The sequence below is a fragment of the Vespa velutina genome, chromosome 24, assembly GCF_912470025.1.
Source record: "Vespa velutina chromosome 24, iVesVel2.1, whole genome shotgun sequence".
NCBI classification, from domain to species: domain Eukaryota; kingdom Metazoa; phylum Arthropoda; class Insecta; order Hymenoptera; family Vespidae; genus Vespa; species Vespa velutina.
In genome coordinates this window covers 2,989,676-3,013,343 of record NC_062211.1, presented here as the reverse complement: position 1 = coordinate 3,013,343, position 23,668 = coordinate 2,989,676, and the positions used below count along the sequence as shown (strand labels likewise).

Below are 23,668 nucleotides of genomic sequence, written 5' to 3'. Positions count from 1 at the left end.
GGTTAGAGCGAAGTAATGCGACCCTGTTGGATCGATGCTCGGTTGGCAACAGGAGGGTGCCATGGCATCTCCTGATATACCGGACAAGGACATTCTCCGTGTGACACCCTTTTCTATTTTACACTCACAAAGGCGAAATGGTCCGGTCCTTAACATCGGAATAAAATCAATATTTTCCGCAGCTTTGCAAAAGATATATCGTATTAATTGTTGTTCCTATCTTTCTCTCACATATATTTCATACATGTATACATATTTTCTATATGTATAAAGTTACGTACGTACGTGCGTAAATATATATAATATGTGTGTACACATATAATAATAATAATAATAATAATAATATATATATATATAGTATACACATAAATAAATAAATGAAAAGAAATTTATATATATATTTATATATAAATATGTAACTTTGGATATTCATATGTATTACGTGACGTTATATAGATAATTAATAATCGAATTGTAAAATAAAATTTCAATAGAAAAAAGGAAAAGGATCGACAGTATTAAAACGATACGATCAATAAATTATACGTTCTATTTTTTGTTTGTCTTTGTTCTTTTTTTTCTTTTTTTCTTTTTCTTTCTTTTTCTTTTTCTTTCTTTTTTCTTTTTTTTTTTTTTTAAACGTCGCACGATTTTTTCTCCCGGTTCGTTTCTTCGAGCTTATCCCTCTTCGTGTCTCCGACCGAAGGAAAATCTATTCGGTGTAGCGTAGCGAGAGTGTTCGAAAGGGCGAGTAATGAGCGCAAAAATAGAGGAGAGAGAGAGAGAGAGAGAGAGAAATCGCAGGTTGGGGTGGAAGGTTGTTGGGTGGAATAGGAGGAGGAGGAGGGATTATACACCTGTGTACTTGGGATTCTCGACCTCATGACGTCATAATCCTCATTAGAATAATTAAAAATGCCGCACGCTAATTACGATGCTGCTCCCTCGGAGCACATTCGCTTTTCTAATTTATTATTATTATTATTATTATTATTATTTTTTTTTTTCTCCTTTTCTTTTTAACTTTTTTTTTTTATTTTTCTCTTTTTCTTTTCTTGGTTTTTTTTCCTTTTTTTCCTTTCCTTTGTTACCCCCTCTTGCTTGCTTCATCCATATCCCATTTTTCTCACGCTATTGTCTTTTAACAATTTTAACCTGCCCCTTAACTCGAAAGAACAAATTGCAGTATTTCATTTATTTTTAAAGAAAAATTGTTACATAGACGTATATAATGTTAATACTTAATATATAATCGATTGTAAATTTATTATTATAAAATTTATTATACAATTATATAATAATTATACGATCGGTTATGTGTTATATATTATAATTTAAAACAATAAAAATAATTTATGTAATTTTATATAGATACATTCGTTTATATATAAACTGTTATGAATAATAAAATATGAAAGATATTCTATATCATTAAAGATTTCAAAAAATACTTTATTTCAATATATTAAAAAACTAAACGTATTAAATATAGTTATGTATATATATATATATAACTTAATACATAAGTATATAAGAGTACAGAAACATTAGGTACTCCAAGCAACCCCTCTATATATATTTATATATGTTTCTACTCACCCCATTTCTAACTACCATTCTTCTCAATATATTCTTTATCTCGAAGGACCTCTTCACCTATCGACTAAACTCAGTATTGTGGATTTCTGATTTACACGCTTTCTTTCGTACCATCCTACCTATCTATGTACGTAATTACGCCATTTTCTTGTCGGGGTTTTTCCTGCCAATATTTTTCTTTCCCCTGGAGACATGCCAACGTACTATGGTAAGGGATAACGTCTCGTTTCTTTGAGTTTTTTTGTTCGGGTTGAATAACGAAGAAAAAAGTGTATAGAGACAAGGTCACCCTCAGAGTTCATAAGAGAATGATAACTTTTACGCTTCGACCCTTTGCGAAATTTCTAGGGAGAGGATTCTTATATACCATAACTTTTACGTTATTCAATTTTTCTATAAATACGAACAAAAATTGTCTTATTATTGAGATTTAAGTTTCTTATTATTGTCGTTCTCCTTCTTTTTCGTATTATTATTATTTTTTTTCATTTTCTCATTTTCTGTATTTTTTTCTTTCTTTATTTATTTATTTATCTTTCTTTTTTTTTCCACGCAATTTTGGCATGCAATTCGATGCTTAAATTGACTATTACGTACATGATATATAGAAAAGACGTACTTGATATAGGTGCTCAATACACATATACATAAGCGAGGTCGAAACATAGCAATTCGTTTGGAGGTGTGAAGCATTGGGAAATCCATGCTATTAAAGAGACCAGTAAAATATCTTTGCCGACGAATCGTCGACCACCCACGCGGAATTCGGATTCTGACCTTTCTCAGTGGGGTGCATGAAACGTGGGAGGAGATTTTTGTATAGATGGAAAAGGAAAGATAGAAAGAGAGAAAGATACAGAGAGAGGGAGGGGGAGAGAGAAAGAGAAAATAAGAGAAGGATAGAGAAGAGAAAGAGACGAAGAACATGCGATGAACACGAGAGATTCGAGCCTGTACCAAAAATAAATATCTCCATGTATATAAAGAAAACTTAAAAATTTTTCTTATTTATTCTAACTACGTCAGAGGAATGTTCTTTCTACGATATCGTTGATATATAGATATTTCTCTTTTACTCTTATCAAGTAGTAATGACCTGTACTATTTATAATCGGCAACATCCTTTCTTAGACTTTAACCTCTGCGTAACCTTTAACATTAACAATATAATTAATATATATATACATATATATATATATTATTTATATTATGAGATATAATATGAAGTATAATGAATATCAAAAAAATTGATATAGTATGTAATAAATTATTAATATTTATTACTTAGATTTATATAGTTATTAGTATATTTATTATGCTTGTATAATAATATTAGTATGGTATAATTATGTCATACTGTAATTTCGTAATGTTACGTTATGATGCAAAAAAAAAAGATACATATATATAATAAGATAAAAAAAAATAAAGAAATAAAAAATACGTAGCGAAAGAAAAAAAAGAAAAAATCCAACGGAAAGAAAACAAACGTGAAATTATACAATGATATTGCGACAAAAACGAATCTTTGTCTCGCGATACTTTTGTTTTAAAAGTCATTCGAATGACTGACTCACTTGGATTGATTTCTTAATATGTATATATATATATATATATATATATATATATATATATATATATATATATATATATCTTCAATTGAGAATTTCTCGTTGGAAAGCCAACAAATGAATTGTTTTGGTTCAGCGTTCCTTGCTGTTCGCATTCCGCATATCATCTTCTCGTACGATTTTTTTTTTCCTAATCTCCTCCTCCTCCTTTTTCTGGTTCTGTTGCTAATGCTGATGCTGATGCTGATGCTGATACTGATGGCGTCGTCAACAGCCGAAACAGTCATGCATAGGACGAGCCGATCGTGAGGCGTCATCGTTTTCGTACGTCTCTCGACGACGCACCTCTCTTTAACCGTTTAAATATAAATCCCGGCACAGAAGTGGCCAGCTTCCAGTTGAGGCGTCGCGACGCTAGCGTAAGCTTTAGAACGAAGTTACCCAGGGCAATTTTCTCGATTTGATAATACATATACGTATAAGGTACAGGATCGGATCGGATTGGATCGGATCGATTTCGAGTGGTGAATCACTTCTTCCTCTTGTTTTCTTTTTCCTTTGTTTTTCTTTTTTACAAAAGAGACTCAACAGCAAACCCAGGATTCAACAACCCCATGGTGTTGTATTGTTTTCGAGATTTAATCTGAAAACGATTTCTTTGTATTGTTTTTTGTTTTTGTTTTTTCTTTTTTTTTTCTTTTTTTTTTCTTTTTTTTTACTTTTTATTGAATCCTTTACGAGATCGAGAAACAATAGTGATTCGAATAATCCACAGGAAGGAGATTAAGTTCGTTAGAGAACAAGAAAAAATAAATAAATAAAAAGAACTTCATAGTCCGATAACGTCATAGTGAAAATAAAATCACTTTGTTGGTCGAGTGACTATCCTTGTGACTATCGTCGAACGCTTATATTCTAATAATCCGCAAGAATTTCGATTTCGTTCGAAAGAAAAAAAAAAATAAAGGATTGACAAGTTCAAAGTGAAAATAATATCGCTTTGACGATCCCAACGATTATATCACATTGTGACTATATTGATCTGTTATTTGTGAACTTTATATAAAATAAATCTTTCTGTAGAAAGAAAATTGGGATTATGAGAGAGGAGGAGCAAAAGTAAACAAAAAAAAACAAAAGAAAAAAAATTGTGAGCGAATAACATTCGAATGAAAAAGGAATATCACTTTGATCGTATACCAACAAGTAATAATATCCTCGTGACTGTCGAAAGTCCTTCGAGAATTTCATATAAAATAATCTCTAAAAAAGGAAATTGAGTTTATTGGATAAAGGAAAAAAAAAAGAAATAACAAGAAAAAAGAAAGTAAGAGTTTCACCGGGATAAAATCTGTAATTAAAAAATAACATCGATTATAGCGAAACAACAAATAACAAAACATCCTCGTTGACTGTCGACGTGTGATCGATTCGAGAATATAAAGTAAGCAATAAATTAAAATAACAAAACGTATTATGTCCTCGAGAGTAAAACAGCAGATCCGCATAACCATCTTCTTCGAGAACGGCGTGGTCGTGATTTACATTTAAAGAAAATAAGTAAATAAAAGAACAAAAAATTATTATTAAAAAAAAAAAAAGAAAAAAAAAACAATATAAGGCGGATGAATAAAAGGAGGAGGAGAAAGAAGAGGGGGAAGGTAAAAGAGTCCAAGAGTCGAGGATAAAAGGCACGCACAGTAGTAGACACACGCACACATATACACACGTACACATTCCTTCTTCAGTTTCGAATATACAAACATACATAAATAAATTCATTGTAGTGGTTGGGACTCTTACGAGGACAAGTTCAATTGATACGCTTGGATTGTCGTCGTCGTCGTCGTCGTCGTCGTCGTCGTCGTCGTTTGCGATTGCTTTTGCTCGGCCATAGATCCTCGTCAATGTTGTTTTACCCCTGACGTTACGAAACGAGTAAGAAAGGAAAACGAGATAAGGGGATATTTCGTAGTTGTGTCGTTGCAATCGAAGACGGAGACAACGGCTTGTTGTACTGCAGTGGAAGAAGAAGAAGGAGACGAAAAAGAAGAAAGAAGAAGAAGAAGAAGAAGAAAGAAATAAAAAGGACAAAATAAAGGACGGGGGTGGAGAAGAGTGAGGGGAAAAACAAGAGGGAATAAAAAAGGTTAAAAAAAAAAAAGAAAGAAAGAAAAAAAAATAAGAAAAGAAATCAAAAAAAAAAACAGGCCAAAGTCTCGTTCTTTGTCCTGTTAATTCGAAGAAACAACGTTTGATTCGGTGTATTCGCTTAACCGGTCGTTCGTTCAACCAAAGAAAACTCTGAATAAAGAGAAATTCCTATAGAGATCTCCTATCGGGGAAAATTTATGGGGGAAATTAAACTCATTCGGTGGAAACTCACTTGGAGAAATTACGAATGAAAAATCGATCGGTAACGTTGCACTGCAATTGGGTCGCGAGAGAAAGTGCTAATACTACTGCTGCTATTACTACTACTACTACTATTGCTATTACTACTACTACTACCATTACTATTATTACATACGTTTGCACGTACGTACATGCATCGAGGGTTAAACGAATAGCAACAACAGCAACTCAGCATCACCACCAGCAGCACTAGCAGCAGCAAGGTTTCCATGTCGTGTTGCTAAGCACAAAAAAAGGAGCTCAGAGAACCCAGCAACTCGTTATTAAACTGTTGTTGGAAAATTGTCCGTCGAATTGGAGCTCTTGATAAATTATTACGACTTTTTTTATTTCTTTCTTTCCTTTTTTTTGACCTGATCCAATTTATCGTACTATTTCTACTCTCTTATGGATTAATATAATTTAATTGCTAAATTATCAGATTTACAGGACAGGTTTTACTTAGATTTATATTTATATTTAAATAATATTTTTCTACGTCATAGGCGATATTTGCACGATATCATTTGTATTCTATTAATCTTTTTAAAGTTGTTTAAAATTTCTTTGTTGAAAAATTTTATCAAAATTCTCAAGATGACGTGTTTCTTACCACCAAAAAATACTACACCAGTGGAGTTACCAACACCGACTCAGGTCTCTCGTAATTTTCACTTGCCGGTCTTCAAACGAGTTACTGTTGTCAACTCAGTATCTGTCGTTTTTCTTCCAGCTCCTTTGAAGATCGTGCCGAAATCATGATAAAAAGGATCCTGTATGACTATCTATCTTTTTTGTCTTATCAACGAACGATTCGTATTTAACCCTCTATGACTTAATTTCTTTCTATCTTTTCTTTTCTTTTCTTTTTTTTTTTCTTTTTTTTTCTTTTTGGTGTTCGTGTTTGCACAAAAATTATACTATACTATGGAAAGGATTTTGTACTATATTATAAAAAACATTATAATATATATAAATAATATAGAATGTTGTAGGTGTGTGTTCAAGTGACTTTTGAAATTGAATAACTTTTTAAAGATTATATACATTTAAAAAAGAAGAAAAAAGAAACATTGAATGTTTCATATTAAATATAACAAAAATTTAATTTTATAAAATGTGATAATGATAATATTACAGTATAGTATAATTTTTGTTCCAATATGGTATATATAATTACGTTATTATTATTATAATTATTATTATTATTACTTTTATGAATAAATAATTTGATAATACAATTGATATTGTAAAAGCAAAAGAAAAGAATGGAAAAAAAAACATTTATAACATCGAATATTAAACGACAATTAATCTTTTAATGATAAAATGAAATCAAACTTTAAAAAAAAAAAGATATATATATATATATACATATAAAAATATATAATCGTGTGATTTAAAAGTTATTACACAAAGTTATAGAGGGTTAATAAAATTATGATTAAATGTTTTAGTACAATAAAATGGTATATGCTCTACATTTGTTTTCTTTGTCTTTTTTTCTTTCTATCTTTCGTTTTTTTTTTTTTTTTTTTTTATGAGAGAGAGAGAGGGTGGAAAAGTATTTGAACTTTTATCGAAGAACTTTGTAAGAATTTTTTTATATGAAAATAAATATAATAACTATTCTATATCATTTGAGTTACATTTATTTTTAACTTAGATCCATTCGCTGTTACAATGTGTATAACACAATGCGGAAGAAGGAATGTTGAATTTTATTTTAAATTGGTCGCGCTTGTAATAATCATTTCGAAGGACAATTAGTTGGCTGTCTCATCGGTAAGCTATTTATTATTCATATACATATGTATATATATGTGTGTGTGTATGTATGCATTTACTTTATAGCCTCGTTGCAATTTTAAGCTATATACAGTGAGCCAAAAAGAAATATTTAAATAATATATACTTATATAAAATTGATAATAAGTCTTTTTTTAGATTCTTAAAAGAGAAAAAACTCTTTGAATGTTTTAATAAATACGATAAAATTAGTGTACTAAATTAAATAAGAAATATTAGAATATTATACGTATTCTTTTGCCTTCTTTTTCTTTTTTATTTATTTATTTATTTTATTTTAAATACAAATAAAAATTCAAAATATATGTATTGATTAAAAAGAAAAAAAAAGAAGGAAAGGAGCAAAAAATTATTTGATAATAGTATCAAATCTCACTCATCGAAATTAATAATCTGAATGTGTAAACGCTTTACATTAGTAAATTACATTAGTAAGCGATATAAAATTGTTGTTAATTCTAGACTATCATTTTATTTTCATTCGATTTAATGGTTCTATAGTAGTCTCGTCAAGGAGCAGGTTGATGCACCTCGTCCCCATCTGAAAATATCACAAACGTGTCCTCATTACGACAATTTCGTCGGAGGTTGGTTGGTTGGTTGGTTGGCTCATCAGTGAACTAGATGAACGACATTCTCAACGGTTGACTACCTCCAGGTCAACGTTAGAGAAACCATCATTTATACAAAATTATAATTTGCGCTTCTTCGCGCATAAATTTTTACTTATATTTATCTTATAGTTAGATCGAGTCCAAACTCTTAAAATCTTAAAAAAAAAAAAAGAAAACATCACAAAAAAGAAATATAAAATGTATTTATTTTTTTATTTTTATTATATGATTTATACACACACACACACACACACATATATATATATATATATATATATATATATATGTTTGCTCGTATAGTTTATTAATTAATATATTTGTATGTAAATTCATTTCTTTCAAAAGAAATGATTTACTCTACTCGCATTTTTATTTTTATATTATATCATGCCGGATACGTCGAGCAATTGGAACGAATTATATCTTGAATTTGATAAAAGATAAAAGAAAGAGAAAAATTATCAGGGAATGCATATGCTAATGTCTAATTTTTCTTTTATTATTTCATTTTATTCATAAATGCAACGATGCATCAGAAAAATACAAGTGCACTTATTTTTTTTTCTTTTTTTTTTTTTTTTTAATGAGAATTTTATATTCTTGCAAATCTCTAGGCACAAAAATGTTATTAGTTCGCGTGATATTTTTTTTCATTTTTTTTTCCAAAATGGCTGCCGATTGATTCGTGCAAATTGCTTCCACCCTTTTTTTTTTTTTTTTTTTTTTTTTTTTTTTTTTTTTTTTTTTTTTTTTTTTTTTGAAGTCTGAAAAAAATGAAAATGATTCAAAATGAACTAGATATTCACGATCATATTTTTTCTCGGAAGAGCATTATAACATTTATACATATACATATATATATATATTTTATTTTTATATATATATATATATAAATATATAAATTTTTTGTTTATCAATTATATATTCATATATAAATTCATTTCGTACGAATTGACCTACATTATCCGCGAACGCTTACATTCATTTTATTATATATAATTAAGTTAAAAAAAAAGGAAAGAAATAAAAAAAGAGAACGAAAGAAAGAAGAAAAGGAGAAATGTTAAAACGAAAGACCGTGTTCGAAATAAGGAAAAAAGGAATGTGGGTCGACCGCTAAGGATCCGCACACGTGAGAAAGATTGTTCTTAAAATATAAACGACCCCCTGACGGATGTAGATCATCCAAAGATATAAATCCACTTAGAGATAACGGCGTCTTGGTAACTGGTAACTCGTTGAGGAGTCTTCGCACAAGAAAAAAGAGAAAAAAAGGAAAAAAGAGGAAGATAAAAAAGAAGGATCGTTTCAAAATAGTAAGAGGAAGAGGAACAATGGACTCCTACGTATTTGGTATAATAAAGAAATGACGTTTATCGTATGGAAAAAACAATACAAAAAGAAAGGAAGCAAAAAAAAAAAAGAACAACAACGAACACATTCTATTCCTGTCATAATGCCATCATTGTTTCGTACAAAACACTCCACATATTGCTAGTTACTCCAATTAAAGTATGAAAGGCGTCTCTGCGTAGAATTTAAAGAGGTCTTTCATTATTAATTGATACACCGTTTTAAGCCAAAGTCATTCGATTGTCATCGGATTTATATGTTCTCAAATTATATCTTATATCGATAAATAATAATTATTATTTATTATTTATATGATAAAGAAAAAAATATATATTATCAGTATAACATCGGTATAAGTAATATTATTACTAATATTATTAATATAATTATATACTATAGTATAATTATATTATAATACATCCAGTCATTGAAAAAATGAAATTAAAAAAAAAAAAAGAAGAAAAAAAAATTACTTGACATTTATGTGATTAATTAATATCTAAAGAAATCTGATTTGTTTATGAATTCGAATCTAATATAATTAAAGTACAATTAAATTTTCTTTTCTTCTTCTTTTTTTCTTTATTTTTTTTTTTTTTTTTAATCTCGAAGTAAAAAAAAAAAATGAAAAGAAATTAGCAATTACATTTGAAAAACATCCGATGCGTGAGTTAACTATTAATCAGCCTCGTTGGAATTCTAACTATGTAGAAATGAACTGCAATGATCTTGACCTTGGCTACATAATACACACACACATATACTATTTCATTGTACGACTTTGTTGGTCTTTTCCGTGTACGTGTATGTCTTTTCTAAAAGAAGTAGTTTAAATGGAGAAAATGTTATGTACTTACGTCGAATGTTCGTGTTTATTTAATACTTACTGAAAGTTTCTAACGAAAGCTAATATCATTATTCCATGATCATCTATGCATCAAACTGATGCAATCGATAATATAGGTTTCCATTTAAACAGAAAAAAAAAATACAGTTGCATTTTTTCAGTGCATCAATTTACCAAAGTGCATAAAAATTATTTGCATATTATGCCAACGTCTGATAACATTTACCTTTTACCTATAACATTACAAACACACACACACACATACACAGTACATTATAGTACAATTATATTAATATAAATAATATCTATAACTTTTTCTTTTTTGTGTTATATAAGAAAATTAACAACGATTCGAGCTAACGTGTCGAGCTTACGTAAATCATTTTCAATTACGAATTATATTTCACGAATATACAAATGCGTCGTTCGATCGGTTTAACATTTTGCACTTTTTATGTAAATATAAAAATTATATATATATATATATACATACAAAAAAAAAAAAAAAAAAAAAAAGAAAGAAAAAAGAAGAAGCGTATCGAATAACTTGGTATCATGTTCGTGTGCAAATCATCGTTCGAATAAAGAGAGCTAGAGATAGAAAAAGAAAGAGAGAGAGAAAGAGAGCAGCATTGAGGACGGTCGATTATGTAATTGCACCCGACATTGGTAACGATCATCGAATTACCTGCGTAATCGTTCGTAGTTTTATAGGTCGTCGTAGTAGTCCATCGTTTATTCGATAGCAGTATATAATCGTCAACGACAGTTCAGAATACACGTCAAATTATAATCTTTCCATTATTTTGTCATTATTTCTATTGTTATTATTTTTGATATAATTTTTCAAATTATCAAAATTCATCAAGAATAATCATTAAATTATTTGAAACATACAGGGTGAGTCATTTCAATTACATTCGATAATTTTAATCATTTCAAGTATGTGCTGTTGATTTTGTTCTCCCCCGAAAAAAAAAAAAGAAAAAATAATAAATAAATAAATGAAAGAAAGAAAAAGATAGGGATTAGAAACGATTTTATATTATATTTGTCCTTAAATTAAATCATTACAAACGTCGATCATTTAGAGTTAGTATTTTTGATTTGATTAAAAGATAAAAGGATGAAGGAAAAAAAACGACATTTTAAACATTGGAAATAATTATTTTCCATTATCTTTATACTTGAAAGGAGTTCATCAATCTTTTTACAAACGAGAGATATATTTTAAATTGAAGTATATAAATCGATCACACTTTTTACTGATATATGTGTATACATCATCATCATTATTATTCTTATAATTTACTATTTTTATAACAAGTCTTCAGTAAAAAGACGAACAATAAGATTTTCAGGCATTAAAAACAATTTCGTTATTATCATTGTGCTTCAAAGGAATTAATACATTTTTACGAACAAGAAATATATTTCAGGCATAGATATAAATCAGTCACCCTACATAATTAAAACTCTTATTTATAACTTCCACATCTCTTACCAATATACACATTATTATTATTATTATTATTATTATTATTGTTGCTATTATTATTTAACAAGCGTTGAGTGAAAAGACGAACAATAAGAAATTGTTTGAATTAACAGTCGTTAAATTGGTTACTTCCTCCAGAGTCATTTTAGATCAGCTGACCAATTCTCTCTCCGATGAGAGTTTCGTTCTCTTGTCGTTCTTCTATTTGTTCATGGTAAGCGTGACAACGCGTTTAAAGCGCGAAAATAGAGTTCTACGCGGGGCATTCGCGCGAGCCTCTCCTCTTCTCCTTCACCTCCTTCACCATCTCCTCCTGCTCCTCCTTCATCTCCTGCCGATCTTCATTTGGCCAGTGTGTCGTGTGTTAGTAGTGTTGTACGTAGCATGGCCTGCCAGATCACGGGTTACGCGTTTAGTCTTTGACTGGAAGCATCCGCGTTAACATAGTCCAGTGTGCTTGCTCTCTTGCTGGCACAATACTTAACATCCGATCGAACGATGATCGATCTAACGATTATCATATAATATTTTAATTTATCGGCATATCTATGGGAATTATATATATTTCATGAAGAAAAAAAGAACAAAAAAACAAAAAACAAAAAGAGGAAAGAAAAAAGTGACGTTATCATGAAAGTTACTAGTGTGTACTATAGAGGAATAAAAAATTAAAAAAAGAGAGGGAGAGAGAAATTTTTTCTTCCTCTTCTTTTAATCATCGATTACACTATGCAATCATCATCTCGTGTTATATACAATTCTTGAAGAATTGTTGATATATATATATATATATATACGTGTTGTCTATTCTATGCTTATATTTCGACGATAAAACGAACAAGCTCTTTTTAAACTTCGTAAACGTCTTCTTTACTTCGTAAGAATCTTATATCTTTAATTTATGATAATTAATTTCTTGTTGTTTCATTTGATTAGTAATTTATTTTGTTTTTTTCTTCTTCTTTCTATTACAGTTCATCGAATCGGCTGATCGACCGACGATTTGGAAGTTTCTATCGTGGAGAACGACAATTTTTTCATCATACGAGAGACAGAGAAAGAGAGAGAGAGAGAGAGAGAGAGACAAAGAAAGAAAGATATAAAAAAATAAAGATATATGCCATGATTTAAAAAAGAAATAATAATAATAATAAAAATATGGAGATCGAAAACAAACACTTGTTGATAACGAGAACGAAAAGGATCGATAATAATATCGATGAAGATCTTCAAATCATAGCACTTCGTAGAAAGATAATACATTTGATGAACTGGGCACAGCGTTTCGTTGATAGGCTTCCTGTTCAAATGACTTTGAGCAACTTGGGGATATTGGCAGTTTTCCTTGCCATTGTTTTACCGAAATCCTTAACTTACATACTTTTGTATCCAATTTTCAGATTAGTCTTTGGAACTTTATATCCGGCCTATGCCTCCTACAAAGCAGTAAGAACGCAAAATGTTAAGGAATATGTAAGTATTATTCTAAACTATCATTTAATCATCGTCTTGATCAGATCAGATCGTTCAAAAATTTCTATTTTTTTTTCTTTTTTTTTTTTTTTCTTTTTTTGTTGAAAATTGTCTTGATGTTCGGCTTTTTTTTTTTAGGTCAAATGGATGATGTACTGGATCGTATTCGCTCTTTTTACTTGCGCTGAGACATTCACGGACGTTTTCTTCAGCTTTTGGTAAGACACACACACACGCATCAAATAGCTATCATATTTCTAAAGAGAAAAATTTTTCGATGAATTACGGAGTAAATGTAAGGGTGGAAAGGAAGGAGGGATGGCGGGATTGGGAAGAAGACCATGAGGAAAATAATAGAGCCCGTCTGGGAGAATTATTTTGTATAGAACGAATTCGATATCGTCGAATTTCTGAAGGCGCCACAGGATCGCGTCAACGAGGCCAATAAACCGAGACAGACCGCGTGGTCCATACACTTGGTATACACCAGGGAATTTCGAAAGTCTAATTTCGGACGAGATAGATATTGGCTTACATGCACTTCTGAGGATTCAGCCCTCCTCTCTCTATCTCTCTTTCTCTATCTATTCCTTTTACTCTTTTACTTTCTTTGTTTTTCTATTTGTGTTCTCTCTCTCTCTCTCTCTCTCTCTCTCTCTCTCTCTCTCTCTCTCTCTCCCCCTTAGTCTTTCTCTCCTTCTCATGCCAGATCTCTCTTCATGCTCGAATTACAAGCAAAAAGGAAGCTAAAACCCGCGTCTATTCTGGCGTCTGGTTTTATAAACGTTTTGCACTTTGCTCTCTTTCTCCCCTCCCTCTCCTTTTTTTCCACTCGTGTGACTTTCTCTCCGTTTAGTTTTTTTCCGCCGCTTCTTATAAAAATATAATAACCCAAGATTATTTTCCTTTTTACCACTTTTGTGTTAATAAACATTTGTTCCTTTTCCTTTCTTTCTCTTTTTTTTTTTCTTTTTTCTTTTTTTTCTGTTCATGATAGTTCAACAAGTTAACTTCGTGTATGTGGTTAATTGAAAAGTGAAAAGACTTGTGGTGAGTGGGTGGGTAGGGAGGTAAGGTGGGAGGAAAGGAAAATTGAAAAATAAATCGTGATGTAAAAAAAAAAAAAAAGAAAAGAAAAGAAAGAAAAGAAATAATATTTTTAATTTAATTTAATAATGTTTAGATACGAGATTATATCCTTTGACAATGTAAATGGAAATGTTAATCAATTGATTTATCATATAGGTTCCCGTTTTATTATGAGATCAAGATTATTTTGGTGCTTTGGCTATTGAGCCCTGCAACTAAGGGCTCGAGTATACTGTATCGACGTTTCGTTCATCCTGCATTGACCCGTCGAGAAGCTGAAATCGATGAGGCCCTTGCACGTGCTACAGAACAGGGATACAAAGCTGTCCTCCATCTTGGCACCAGAGGTGTAAACTATGCAACTACTGTGCTCATGCAAACCGCTATCAAGGTAAGCCAAAAGGAAGGGATTGTTGTAATAATATTGGATTTTTTTTTTTTTTTTTTTTTTTCCTTTCTTCTTTTTCTTAGACGTTAGACATGCGAGGAGAGGAGCTTCTGTGCCGATCTCCAAAATTAGCTTATCATTTATCAATGATTCATTTACATTGTTTGTACGTTGTTTATATATTGTTGCGTTCGTTCACGGGGTGAATTAACTATAATTATTTACGTCTTTGGTAGAAAAATTTCAATTATTGATAAATTATTAGAAATAAAATTAGAATCACACGATTTACCTTGTGATATTGATCTCATTTGTCTTCCTCTTGTGATTTTTTTTTTTTTTTTTTTTTTTTTTTTTTTTTTTTTTTTTTTTTTTTTTTTTTAACTCGAAAGATTGAAATTTTTGATAAATTTCTCAAAAGAAAATTAATGTATCACACTATTGACCTTGTGGTATTAATCATTCATATATTTTCCCACAGTTTCTTGTGATACATCTTTTTATCAAAAATTGAAATTTTTGTTCGATGAATTTTATTCGAAACAAAATTCAATGATGATTTACACTTTCTTTTTTCACTTGCTATGGAATATTTTTTTTTTTTTTTTTTTTTTTTTTTTTTTTTTTTTTTTTTTTCTTATTTTGATTAATTCGATAAAAAATTCTTTTATAATCGAGCACTCAAAATGGGAACTTATGATAAATTTTATTTAAAATGAAATCAAATGATGAAAATGGTTCATCTTATATTAAAATATCGACAATGATTAAGCGTGAAGACGTTTCCTAAAAACGGACGAACGAATCTCCTCGCCAAAATCCTTATCATCGCTAATCACATTGTGTTTGTTCTTGATTTTCTGTTTTCGTTTTACTCGCCTGCTTCCCTTCGCACGCTGCAACGCCTTATTCCCACCATCGCCGTCACCATTTAACTTAAAAAAAAAAAAAAAAAAAAAAAAAAAAAAAAAATAAAAAAAAATAAAAAAAAATAAAAAAAAAAAAATCGAATTAAAAACGTCACCAACAAACCAACCAACAAACAACAACGACAACAACAACAACTACAATAATCATCATATCCTACTATACGATTTATTATATACATTACAAATCGCCTTTAACTATCGTCGAGCATCGGTGCTGTTTAACAAAAATGCTGCTTCCTAAAAACAATAATAATAATAATAATAATAATAATAATAATAATAATTTAAAAATAAACTACATATCTCGCATACAAAAAATATATATATTAATATATATATATTTTAATATATATATATATATTAAAAAAAAAAAAATCCAACATGATACAAAATAAAAATTATAAAAACGTTGACTACAAGGACAGAACCTTCCGAGCATAATACCAAGTTCATTGAATGAGATCGAACCGAGACAATCAGACCCGGCGATTTTTAGCTCAGCCAACCCCAACAAAGCACCATCGATGACGGTCCGAGCACGGAATAAAAAGGACCCCATGAGCCTGACGAAAGATGATAAAGTAGTATCGACTACAAAGAAAATACAACTTCCTAAGATCAATCGTTTAACAGTACCGAAGATTCTCAACGAGGAATTTGAAAACTCTTCGAGCAGTGGAGAGGAGGAACTCGAACAGGAGGAGGAAGTATACGAAGAGGTTCAGAAAAATTTAATCGTTGAGGAAACTTTCAAGGAACCCGAAGGAAGGCCAATCAGAATGAAGAAAACCGGAAAGGAACATGTCGAAATAACACGACGACAAAAATCAAGATCATGTAAGATTACTACGAAAACGATTTATGAACCTGAATTTAGCGATGACAACGATTTGATAAACTCTTGTTAGTAAACTTTGATTTGTTTTTAGTTTCTTTTCTTTTATTTTATTTTTTTTCTTCTTCTTCTTCTTTTCTTTTTCTCTCTTAATTTCACTTATAAGAACTTGATCGTTCGCCGCAAATTGAAAAGTTTTTGAAAAAATCTCTTCGATGAGTACACTTATGGAATAGAGTTTGTTTGGAATGATGATTTAGAAATAAATAAATAAATAAATAAGGTATCGGGGTTAGAACAATTTTTATAAATAACTATCTGATTGATTTGAAATTTCGATTTTGAAGATTTATAGAGATAACAGTTTCACTCATAAATTAATTATCACAATTTGGATATTATAGAATGCAATGGCAATCCATAAAATTGTAAATCGATCAGATAGAAACTGAGATTGATACTCGGCATTTACCTTTTTTTTTTTTTTTTTTTTTTTTTTTATAAAATCTACCCTGATTGATTTTAAAAGTTTCATTGTTAACTCGACTTGAGAGAACGAATTTTTCAACAACGCACGAATGTTTCGATAATATTACAGAATGAATGTAATGTTAATGATAGACAATAAAAACGGAAGTCGATCAGGTCAAAAGCCAAAGTTACATATGTTTTTATATATATATATAACATTAACCTGATTGATTTCAAATTATAATTAGTTTACGATTAAAATTTCTCTCACATATGTATATTAACGAACGATAGCGTATAATCAAGGACGCATCTTAATTATTAATTACATGATATTTATAAAATGCGATGTCAACGAAAGACAATAAAAAAAAAAAATTTGATAAGGATCAATGTCATCCAACGTTTAAATAATTTTTATAATACATCTATCTGATTGATTTCAAAATTATAATTAATTTATAATTTCTGATAAAAATTTGTCTGGTAAGGTATTATTAAAGAATGATGATGAATAATCAGCGAGGCATCTTAACAATTAATCATAAGATATTAGAAAATGCGAAATCAAAGAAAAGCACAATAAGACCGGAAGTCGATCGGATAGATTAAAAAAATTAATAAAACCAAAATAAAGAAAACAACATTATAATGATTTTTATAACGTCTGTCTGTATGATTTTAAATTCCGCATGTTTTATTGTTCAGCATATAATTGAATCGTTATTAAAAAATTAATTAATACTCAAGAACGAAGACAATCGACGAAATTAAAATGTCTGTCGCGTGACGTCATGTATTGCTTTTTTTTTTCTTTCTTTTTTTTTCTTATGTATTACTATTAGTATTATTATTATTCCTACTATATAATTCAATCTATAAGTTGAGTTTTATTATTGGATTTTTACATAATTGTTTTTTTTTTTTTTCTTTTTTCTTTTTTTCTTTCTTCCATATGGGAATCTTATATATTGTGTGGAACTTATGCGCTATGTATATGTCAATCTTATTCTTTCTTAATTATTATTGCCTTTCTTTTCCTATTACACATAATTTTTATATCTACCATGTTTTTGCGTGTGCGAAAATCCTTAAAAAAAAAAAAAAAATAATAATAAATAAAAAAATAAAAAAAAAAATAAAAAAGAAAAAAAAAAGCAAGAGAAAGCACAAAAAAAACTGTATCGTTATCCAGAGAGCTTTAGGGGAAAAAAAAAATAAAAAAATAAAAAAAGAAAACAGAGTTGAAGACTGCGAATACGTGTGTGCCGTTGTGTGTATGCGTGTGGATGCATTTGATGTGATTAAAATAAAAATACGCCCAAGTGATATATCGTTGTAAGAAAAAATAAGAAGAGATATACATGTACACAAACATACATACATATATATATATATATTTTATATATATATATATATATAAAAGATTAGTTGAATAAAGAGCGTGATCATTTCATTGTTACGTTACGCTCTTTAACACTAATCTTATTTATCTAATCTGTTATCTAACTTGCAATTAAGTAATTACGAGAGTTACCAATTTATTATTCATAGACATGAATATAAACAAAGATTTTTGAGTCAGAGAATTTGATTAATCTGATTTTTACAATGTGCACAAAGAGATTTTACGATTTTTTCTTCCGTTCAAAATATAACGAATAATATATATATATATATATATATATAGAAATTAGAACGAATTATATAAGCTGTGAATAATATCATTCTTCCTTCTTATTTTTTTTAATTTTTTTTTTTTTTTTTTATATCATTTTTTTTTCTTCTTTTTAATGGAATTATCGATTGAATTGATAATTTATTCGTAAATTTTCTTTTGGTTGTAACAATATTATTACTATTCTATTACATCATTATTTTATTTGTTTTCTCTTTTTATTTATATTCTTTTTTTTATTCTTCGTGTATACGTATGTTTAAAGAATCATAATATTTATAGTGTGTAAGACTTTTTTGATATGCGTTTCCAAAGATTCTCTATAAAAATATTATAAGGATTCTTCTTTCCTCTTCTTTTTTTCTCCCAAATAAAAAACATTTTGCTAATAACGTTCTTTTACTCGCTCTTCCATTCCTTTGTCATACTCTCTTTCTCTTTCTCTCTCGCACATACACATACACCCGTGCTATTTCTCTCTCTCTCTCTCTCTCTCTCTCTCTCTCTCTCTCTCTCTCTCTCTCTCTCTCTCTCTCTCTCTCTCTCTCTCTCTCTCTCTCTCTCTCTCTCTCTCTCTCTCTCTCTATCCTTCTTCTTTATCTTATAATTTTAAATTAATAAAATGGACTTTTGAAACAATTGAATGTTTTGCAATTATTCGCTAAGGCATTAATATGCATTAAAGGCTGGCTGACGATTAATAAGATTAATAATAATAATAATAATACTAATAATAATAATAATAATAATAATAATAATAATAATAATAATAATAATAATAAATATATAATTAAAGAAAAAAAAAATTGTTTCATATTGTAACTGTTCAAATATCGTAAGCGTTTAACATCAAGATATTATTATAATATGTAATCGCTTGAAAGTTATCGTCACGTGGACGCATCCGAGCTTTTCAGCGAGCGCTGAAGAAAAAAAAAAAAAAAGAAAGAGAAATACAAACAAGAGAAGAATTTTTTTAACGCCACTCACCCCTCAGACAGAAAAAAAAAATAAAAAATAAACATTGGACACTTACTACCTTCGCACTGGTGACGGTCCAGATAACACATTAACATCCTTTCTTGGTTGGTAAGATTTTATTATTTTTTTTTTGCCTTTTTTCTTTCCTCTCTCTCTATCTCTCTCTCTCAATTTCTTTTTCTTTATCTCTTTCTCTCACTTTCTTTTTTTCTCTTTTTTTTCTCCTTAATCATTACAATTTGCAAAAATTCAAGAGAGAAAAAAAAGTCGATAGACGTTAAATTCGTGATGATTTTTTCTAAAACAGAGATTATGTTTTTTCAGGGGGGCGGTGGATTGGTTCAACAATTGAGGAAAAGCTATAGTTTAAGCGATCTGACTGGTGGAAAGGATGTCGAAAATAGAAGCTTGCCTGAATCGCGAGACGAGACTGACATGGAAGGTGGTTCTTATATTCTATATAAATATTTTTTAATACACGTTGACAACCATTTTAGTCACTCTTTTGACCTGACCTGATCTCTTTAAATTCACATTTACTACATATATGTATATATATATATATTTTTTTTTTATTTATTTATTTGTTATTCTATTTCATTTTGCATTGAACAATAAGAACAAAACTAATAATTGTGAAGTACTATTTAAATAATCACGTATTCTATATATATATTAGGTTTTGAAAACATGTTTACTCCCAGTGTGGTAATTTTTGTATGTATTACCATTCATAATGTCTAAACAAATATATCACGATTGGTCATAAGAAAGTTTAATAAAAAAATATTTGCACGATTCTGAGTCAACTACACAGCGCATGTAAATATTTTTTTTTTTTTTTTTTTTTACTCGTGTCTTTTTGAAAAGTGGTTTCTTCTCAAATACCTATAATTTTTATTATATATTTAATGTAATCAATAAACTCTTAGTGGAACCTCGTCGAAGAGAGCACGTAGGGAGAAGAGGATACAGTCCACGAAGGACACAATCCAGCACCAATAGAGTAGAAATGTACTTTTCTGAAGTAGACGTCGATATGATCCAGCCAAGGCCTAGAGAACCAATAACTAGTTTAACGTACGTAAATATATAATATTTTTAATCGTCGAAGTTTATTTTTTTTTTTTTATAAGAAATTTTTTTCGCAAAGACATTCGCCCTAATACTTGATCCACGAAGAATATAATAATACTAAAATATACTTTTAGAAAGGATCTTTAATCGACAATAACTATGAATCATGATTTTTATCGATGATGAGTTTTGTTAGTGTTTTCTTTTCTTCAATTTTTTTTTTTTTTTTTTTTTTTTTTTTTTTTTTTTTTTTTTTTATTATTATTATTCACAATATTACAGTAATATCAGATCCTCCGACGATATATCCAGCGGATACAGTAGCGGCGAAGCATTGCAATCTCATCGAGCAGCATCCCAAGGTGACGCATTAGTTAGAACATCGAGTGTTGGAGCCAGGACACGCGTGAAGCCTCGCTCGACAACAAAAAAAACACCTGAGGTTGGTACTCCAAGATTAATCCTCGAAAAAATGTTAAATCTGTATTAGGAAAATATTGGAAATATGTCATCAACTTTTTTTCTCGTTATTTGTCGTTCCGATTTTTACTGTATATCTAAATATGACTTCATGTGTTATTTCTTTATTTTTATTTTTAATTTTTAATTTCTTTTTTTCCCTCCATACAATTGTATGAAAAGCAATTGATAGAATTCGAAACATTTAATTGTTTTCAACGCTTATGATATTTGAAGGACACTGGAGAGGAATCCGAGTACGACGACCTTCTTCCATCGCCATTAACCTTCCTCACTCCTGACCAAGTTCATCAACTTTTGTTATTCCTGACTCCGAATGATGATCGTCAGAAGATTAGTAAGCTCGATAACAATGAACGATTGTTAGACGATGATATTAGAAAAAGAGAATCTAAATCGTCATCCGAAGAATCTGAGGTTTGGTTTGTACCAAATGTAACATCCGAGACAGATGAAGTACCTGATAAACTTCAGACTGAACTTTTAGAAATAGATAATAACTCGAAGGACTGTCAAAGGTCAACTGAAATTTTAACAAAACTATCAAGCACAGAATCAGATCTTCAACAAAAAGATATGGAAAATAAGAAGAATTGTGAAAAGACCGATGTTCGTAAAAATTCTTCACAAACAACCGTCATCGATGTGGATATTGATAAAATCAAGGATGAGATTTGTCGAGAGAAGCTGGACGAATTGAAAGAACTTTTAAATAATGCGCACAAGGCCGTCACGAAGATAGTATCATCCGAGGAAAAATTAAATCGGATTGGTAAGTTTGCCATGGGCGAGGCACAATCTTTAGAAAATTTTAGAAATGTTGATTCTTTAAATGTTTTGCCCACAACGAATTTAACTCCAAGTAACTCTGACGATAATGATCGTGCTGGTAAATATAACAAAAAGCCAGCACCAAAGACACCGATTTTAACGGACGATGAAGTCGTCCTATCTGAAGACAATCAATCGGAAAATGCATTAAAAGCAACCCTAGTAATCAAAACTGGCATGGTAAAAACTTTTTCAAATATTGACAGTGCCAAAGACGTTTTCATAGCTCACACAGCTCAAACCAAAAGTAAACGGAAGAAACGAAGTAAGAAGAATGGTATCGCAAAATTATTAACTATTCCAAAAAATATTTTTCAAGGTGCCTTTCACAAAACTTCAAGCGGATCGAACAAAGACGATGAATCTAGTCCGTCTGTTTCTGAATATTATAGCTCCAGATCAAGATCTGTCAGTATAGGATCTCAGGATATTTTTCCAAATAAGATTAATAATGAACAACATGATATAGATCCTAATGAAATTTCAAACAACGTTAATAACGACAAAGTCGATGAAAATAATTTCAAAAAAGATTTGACTTTTGATAAATGTGATCAGAATATTTTATCCGATAAAAGAGAAGATTCTGACAGAAAAGTGACTTCAGTGAAACGTATATCAATACCACAAATGTCACGATCGCCTGGTGCCTCGAGAAAAGTTTACTCTGATGAGAATATTGCTTGAAAATGGAATAGAAAAAAAAAAAAAAAGAAAAGAACAAAAAAACAATCGATCCTTATTTCCTATCCTATTTTTGTTTGACACAACTTTAGAATACATCGGAACATGGCAAGAAAAACGGGTTGGTCCACTGTAATTGTATGAAAATGATCTTTTGAAGAAATTCGATATAACATATAACTAATGTGTGTGTGTGTTATATAAGTTTAACACATAAAGCACATTAATGTGTCTATATTCATATTGCATGCTAATCTTTTTATCTTCCAAAAAAAAAAAAAATTGCGTGCATTTCATCCATTTCAAAAAAAAAATTAAAACAAATAACAGAATGACAGTCATATGACTATTACATTATTCATACATAATTAGTAATATAATTATTAATAGTGTATATATTCTTTTACATATATATATATATATATTTCTTTTTAAAATTTTTTTAGTTTAATAATACATTGTTATTAACAATTGCACGGCTAAATTATATCTTCTTGTTTTGCAGATAACAAGTTTTGCTACTCTACCCCGAAGCAAGAAGAGCAACAAGAAGAAAGTAGCATGAAATTTACCGGCTGCTGACCGCATAAAGGAATAAAACATAAAAAAAGAAAAAAGAAAAAAAAACGAAAAAGAAAAAGAAAATCTCTTACAAAAAATTATAATTCACATTTAATCGTGTTATATCGGATATTCGAATATTCACATATTGCATGACGTACATTCATACGACAAATGCAATGGTCAGCAGCAAAATATTGATAAAGCGAGTTAGGCACCTTGTGTAACTTATATCAATGGTGTCTTTAGTATATTAGTGCTACTTTGAATGCGATTTCTTTCTTTTTTTTTTTCTTTTTTTTTCTTTTTTTTAAGCATTGGATCGTTACTCATGTGATTTGAAAAAATGTTATTGGGTAAGCATGACTACTTTCTTGCTTAAATAATGAATGAAACAAAAGGAAATAAATATGAGAAAGAGAGAGAGAGAAAAGAAAAATATTAGTAGCAAAGGAATGGCTTAATGATGACGGATCATGATGACATCGTTGCTCACGGTCATCCAA

General features: G+C 29.6%; 1 protein-coding gene across 6 annotated transcripts in view; it reads left to right on the top strand.

The window, feature by feature from the left end:
- LOC124957152 (bromodomain-containing protein DDB_G0270170-like) overlaps positions 1 to 23,228 on the top strand; it is a 28,610-nt gene extending 5,382 nt beyond the window's left edge. The window contains exons 1-9 of one of the 6 annotated variants that reach the window (XM_047513916.1): positions 11,163 to 12,562; positions 12,660 to 13,158; positions 13,297 to 13,376; positions 14,404 to 14,638; positions 19,854 to 19,971; positions 20,462 to 20,609; positions 20,919 to 21,048; positions 21,303 to 22,722; positions 23,107 to 23,228. In XM_047513916.1, the coding sequence (XP_047369872.1) occupies positions 12,844 to 13,158; positions 13,297 to 13,376; positions 14,404 to 14,638; positions 19,854 to 19,971; positions 20,462 to 20,609; positions 20,919 to 21,048; positions 21,303 to 22,604 (2,328 nt within the window). In that variant the 5' untranslated portion in view covers positions 11,163 to 12,562; positions 12,660 to 12,843 and the 3' untranslated portion in view covers positions 22,605 to 22,722; positions 23,107 to 23,228. Of the gene's footprint in view, positions 1 to 11,162; positions 12,563 to 12,659; positions 13,159 to 13,296; positions 13,377 to 14,403; positions 14,639 to 19,853; positions 19,972 to 20,461; positions 20,610 to 20,888; positions 21,049 to 21,302; positions 22,723 to 23,106 lie in introns of those variants that run through there. The other 5 variants (XM_047513915.1, XM_047513913.1, XM_047513918.1 and 2 more) reach the window with 5 other exon arrangements.
- Positions 23,229 to 23,668: the final 440 nt, after the last annotated feature.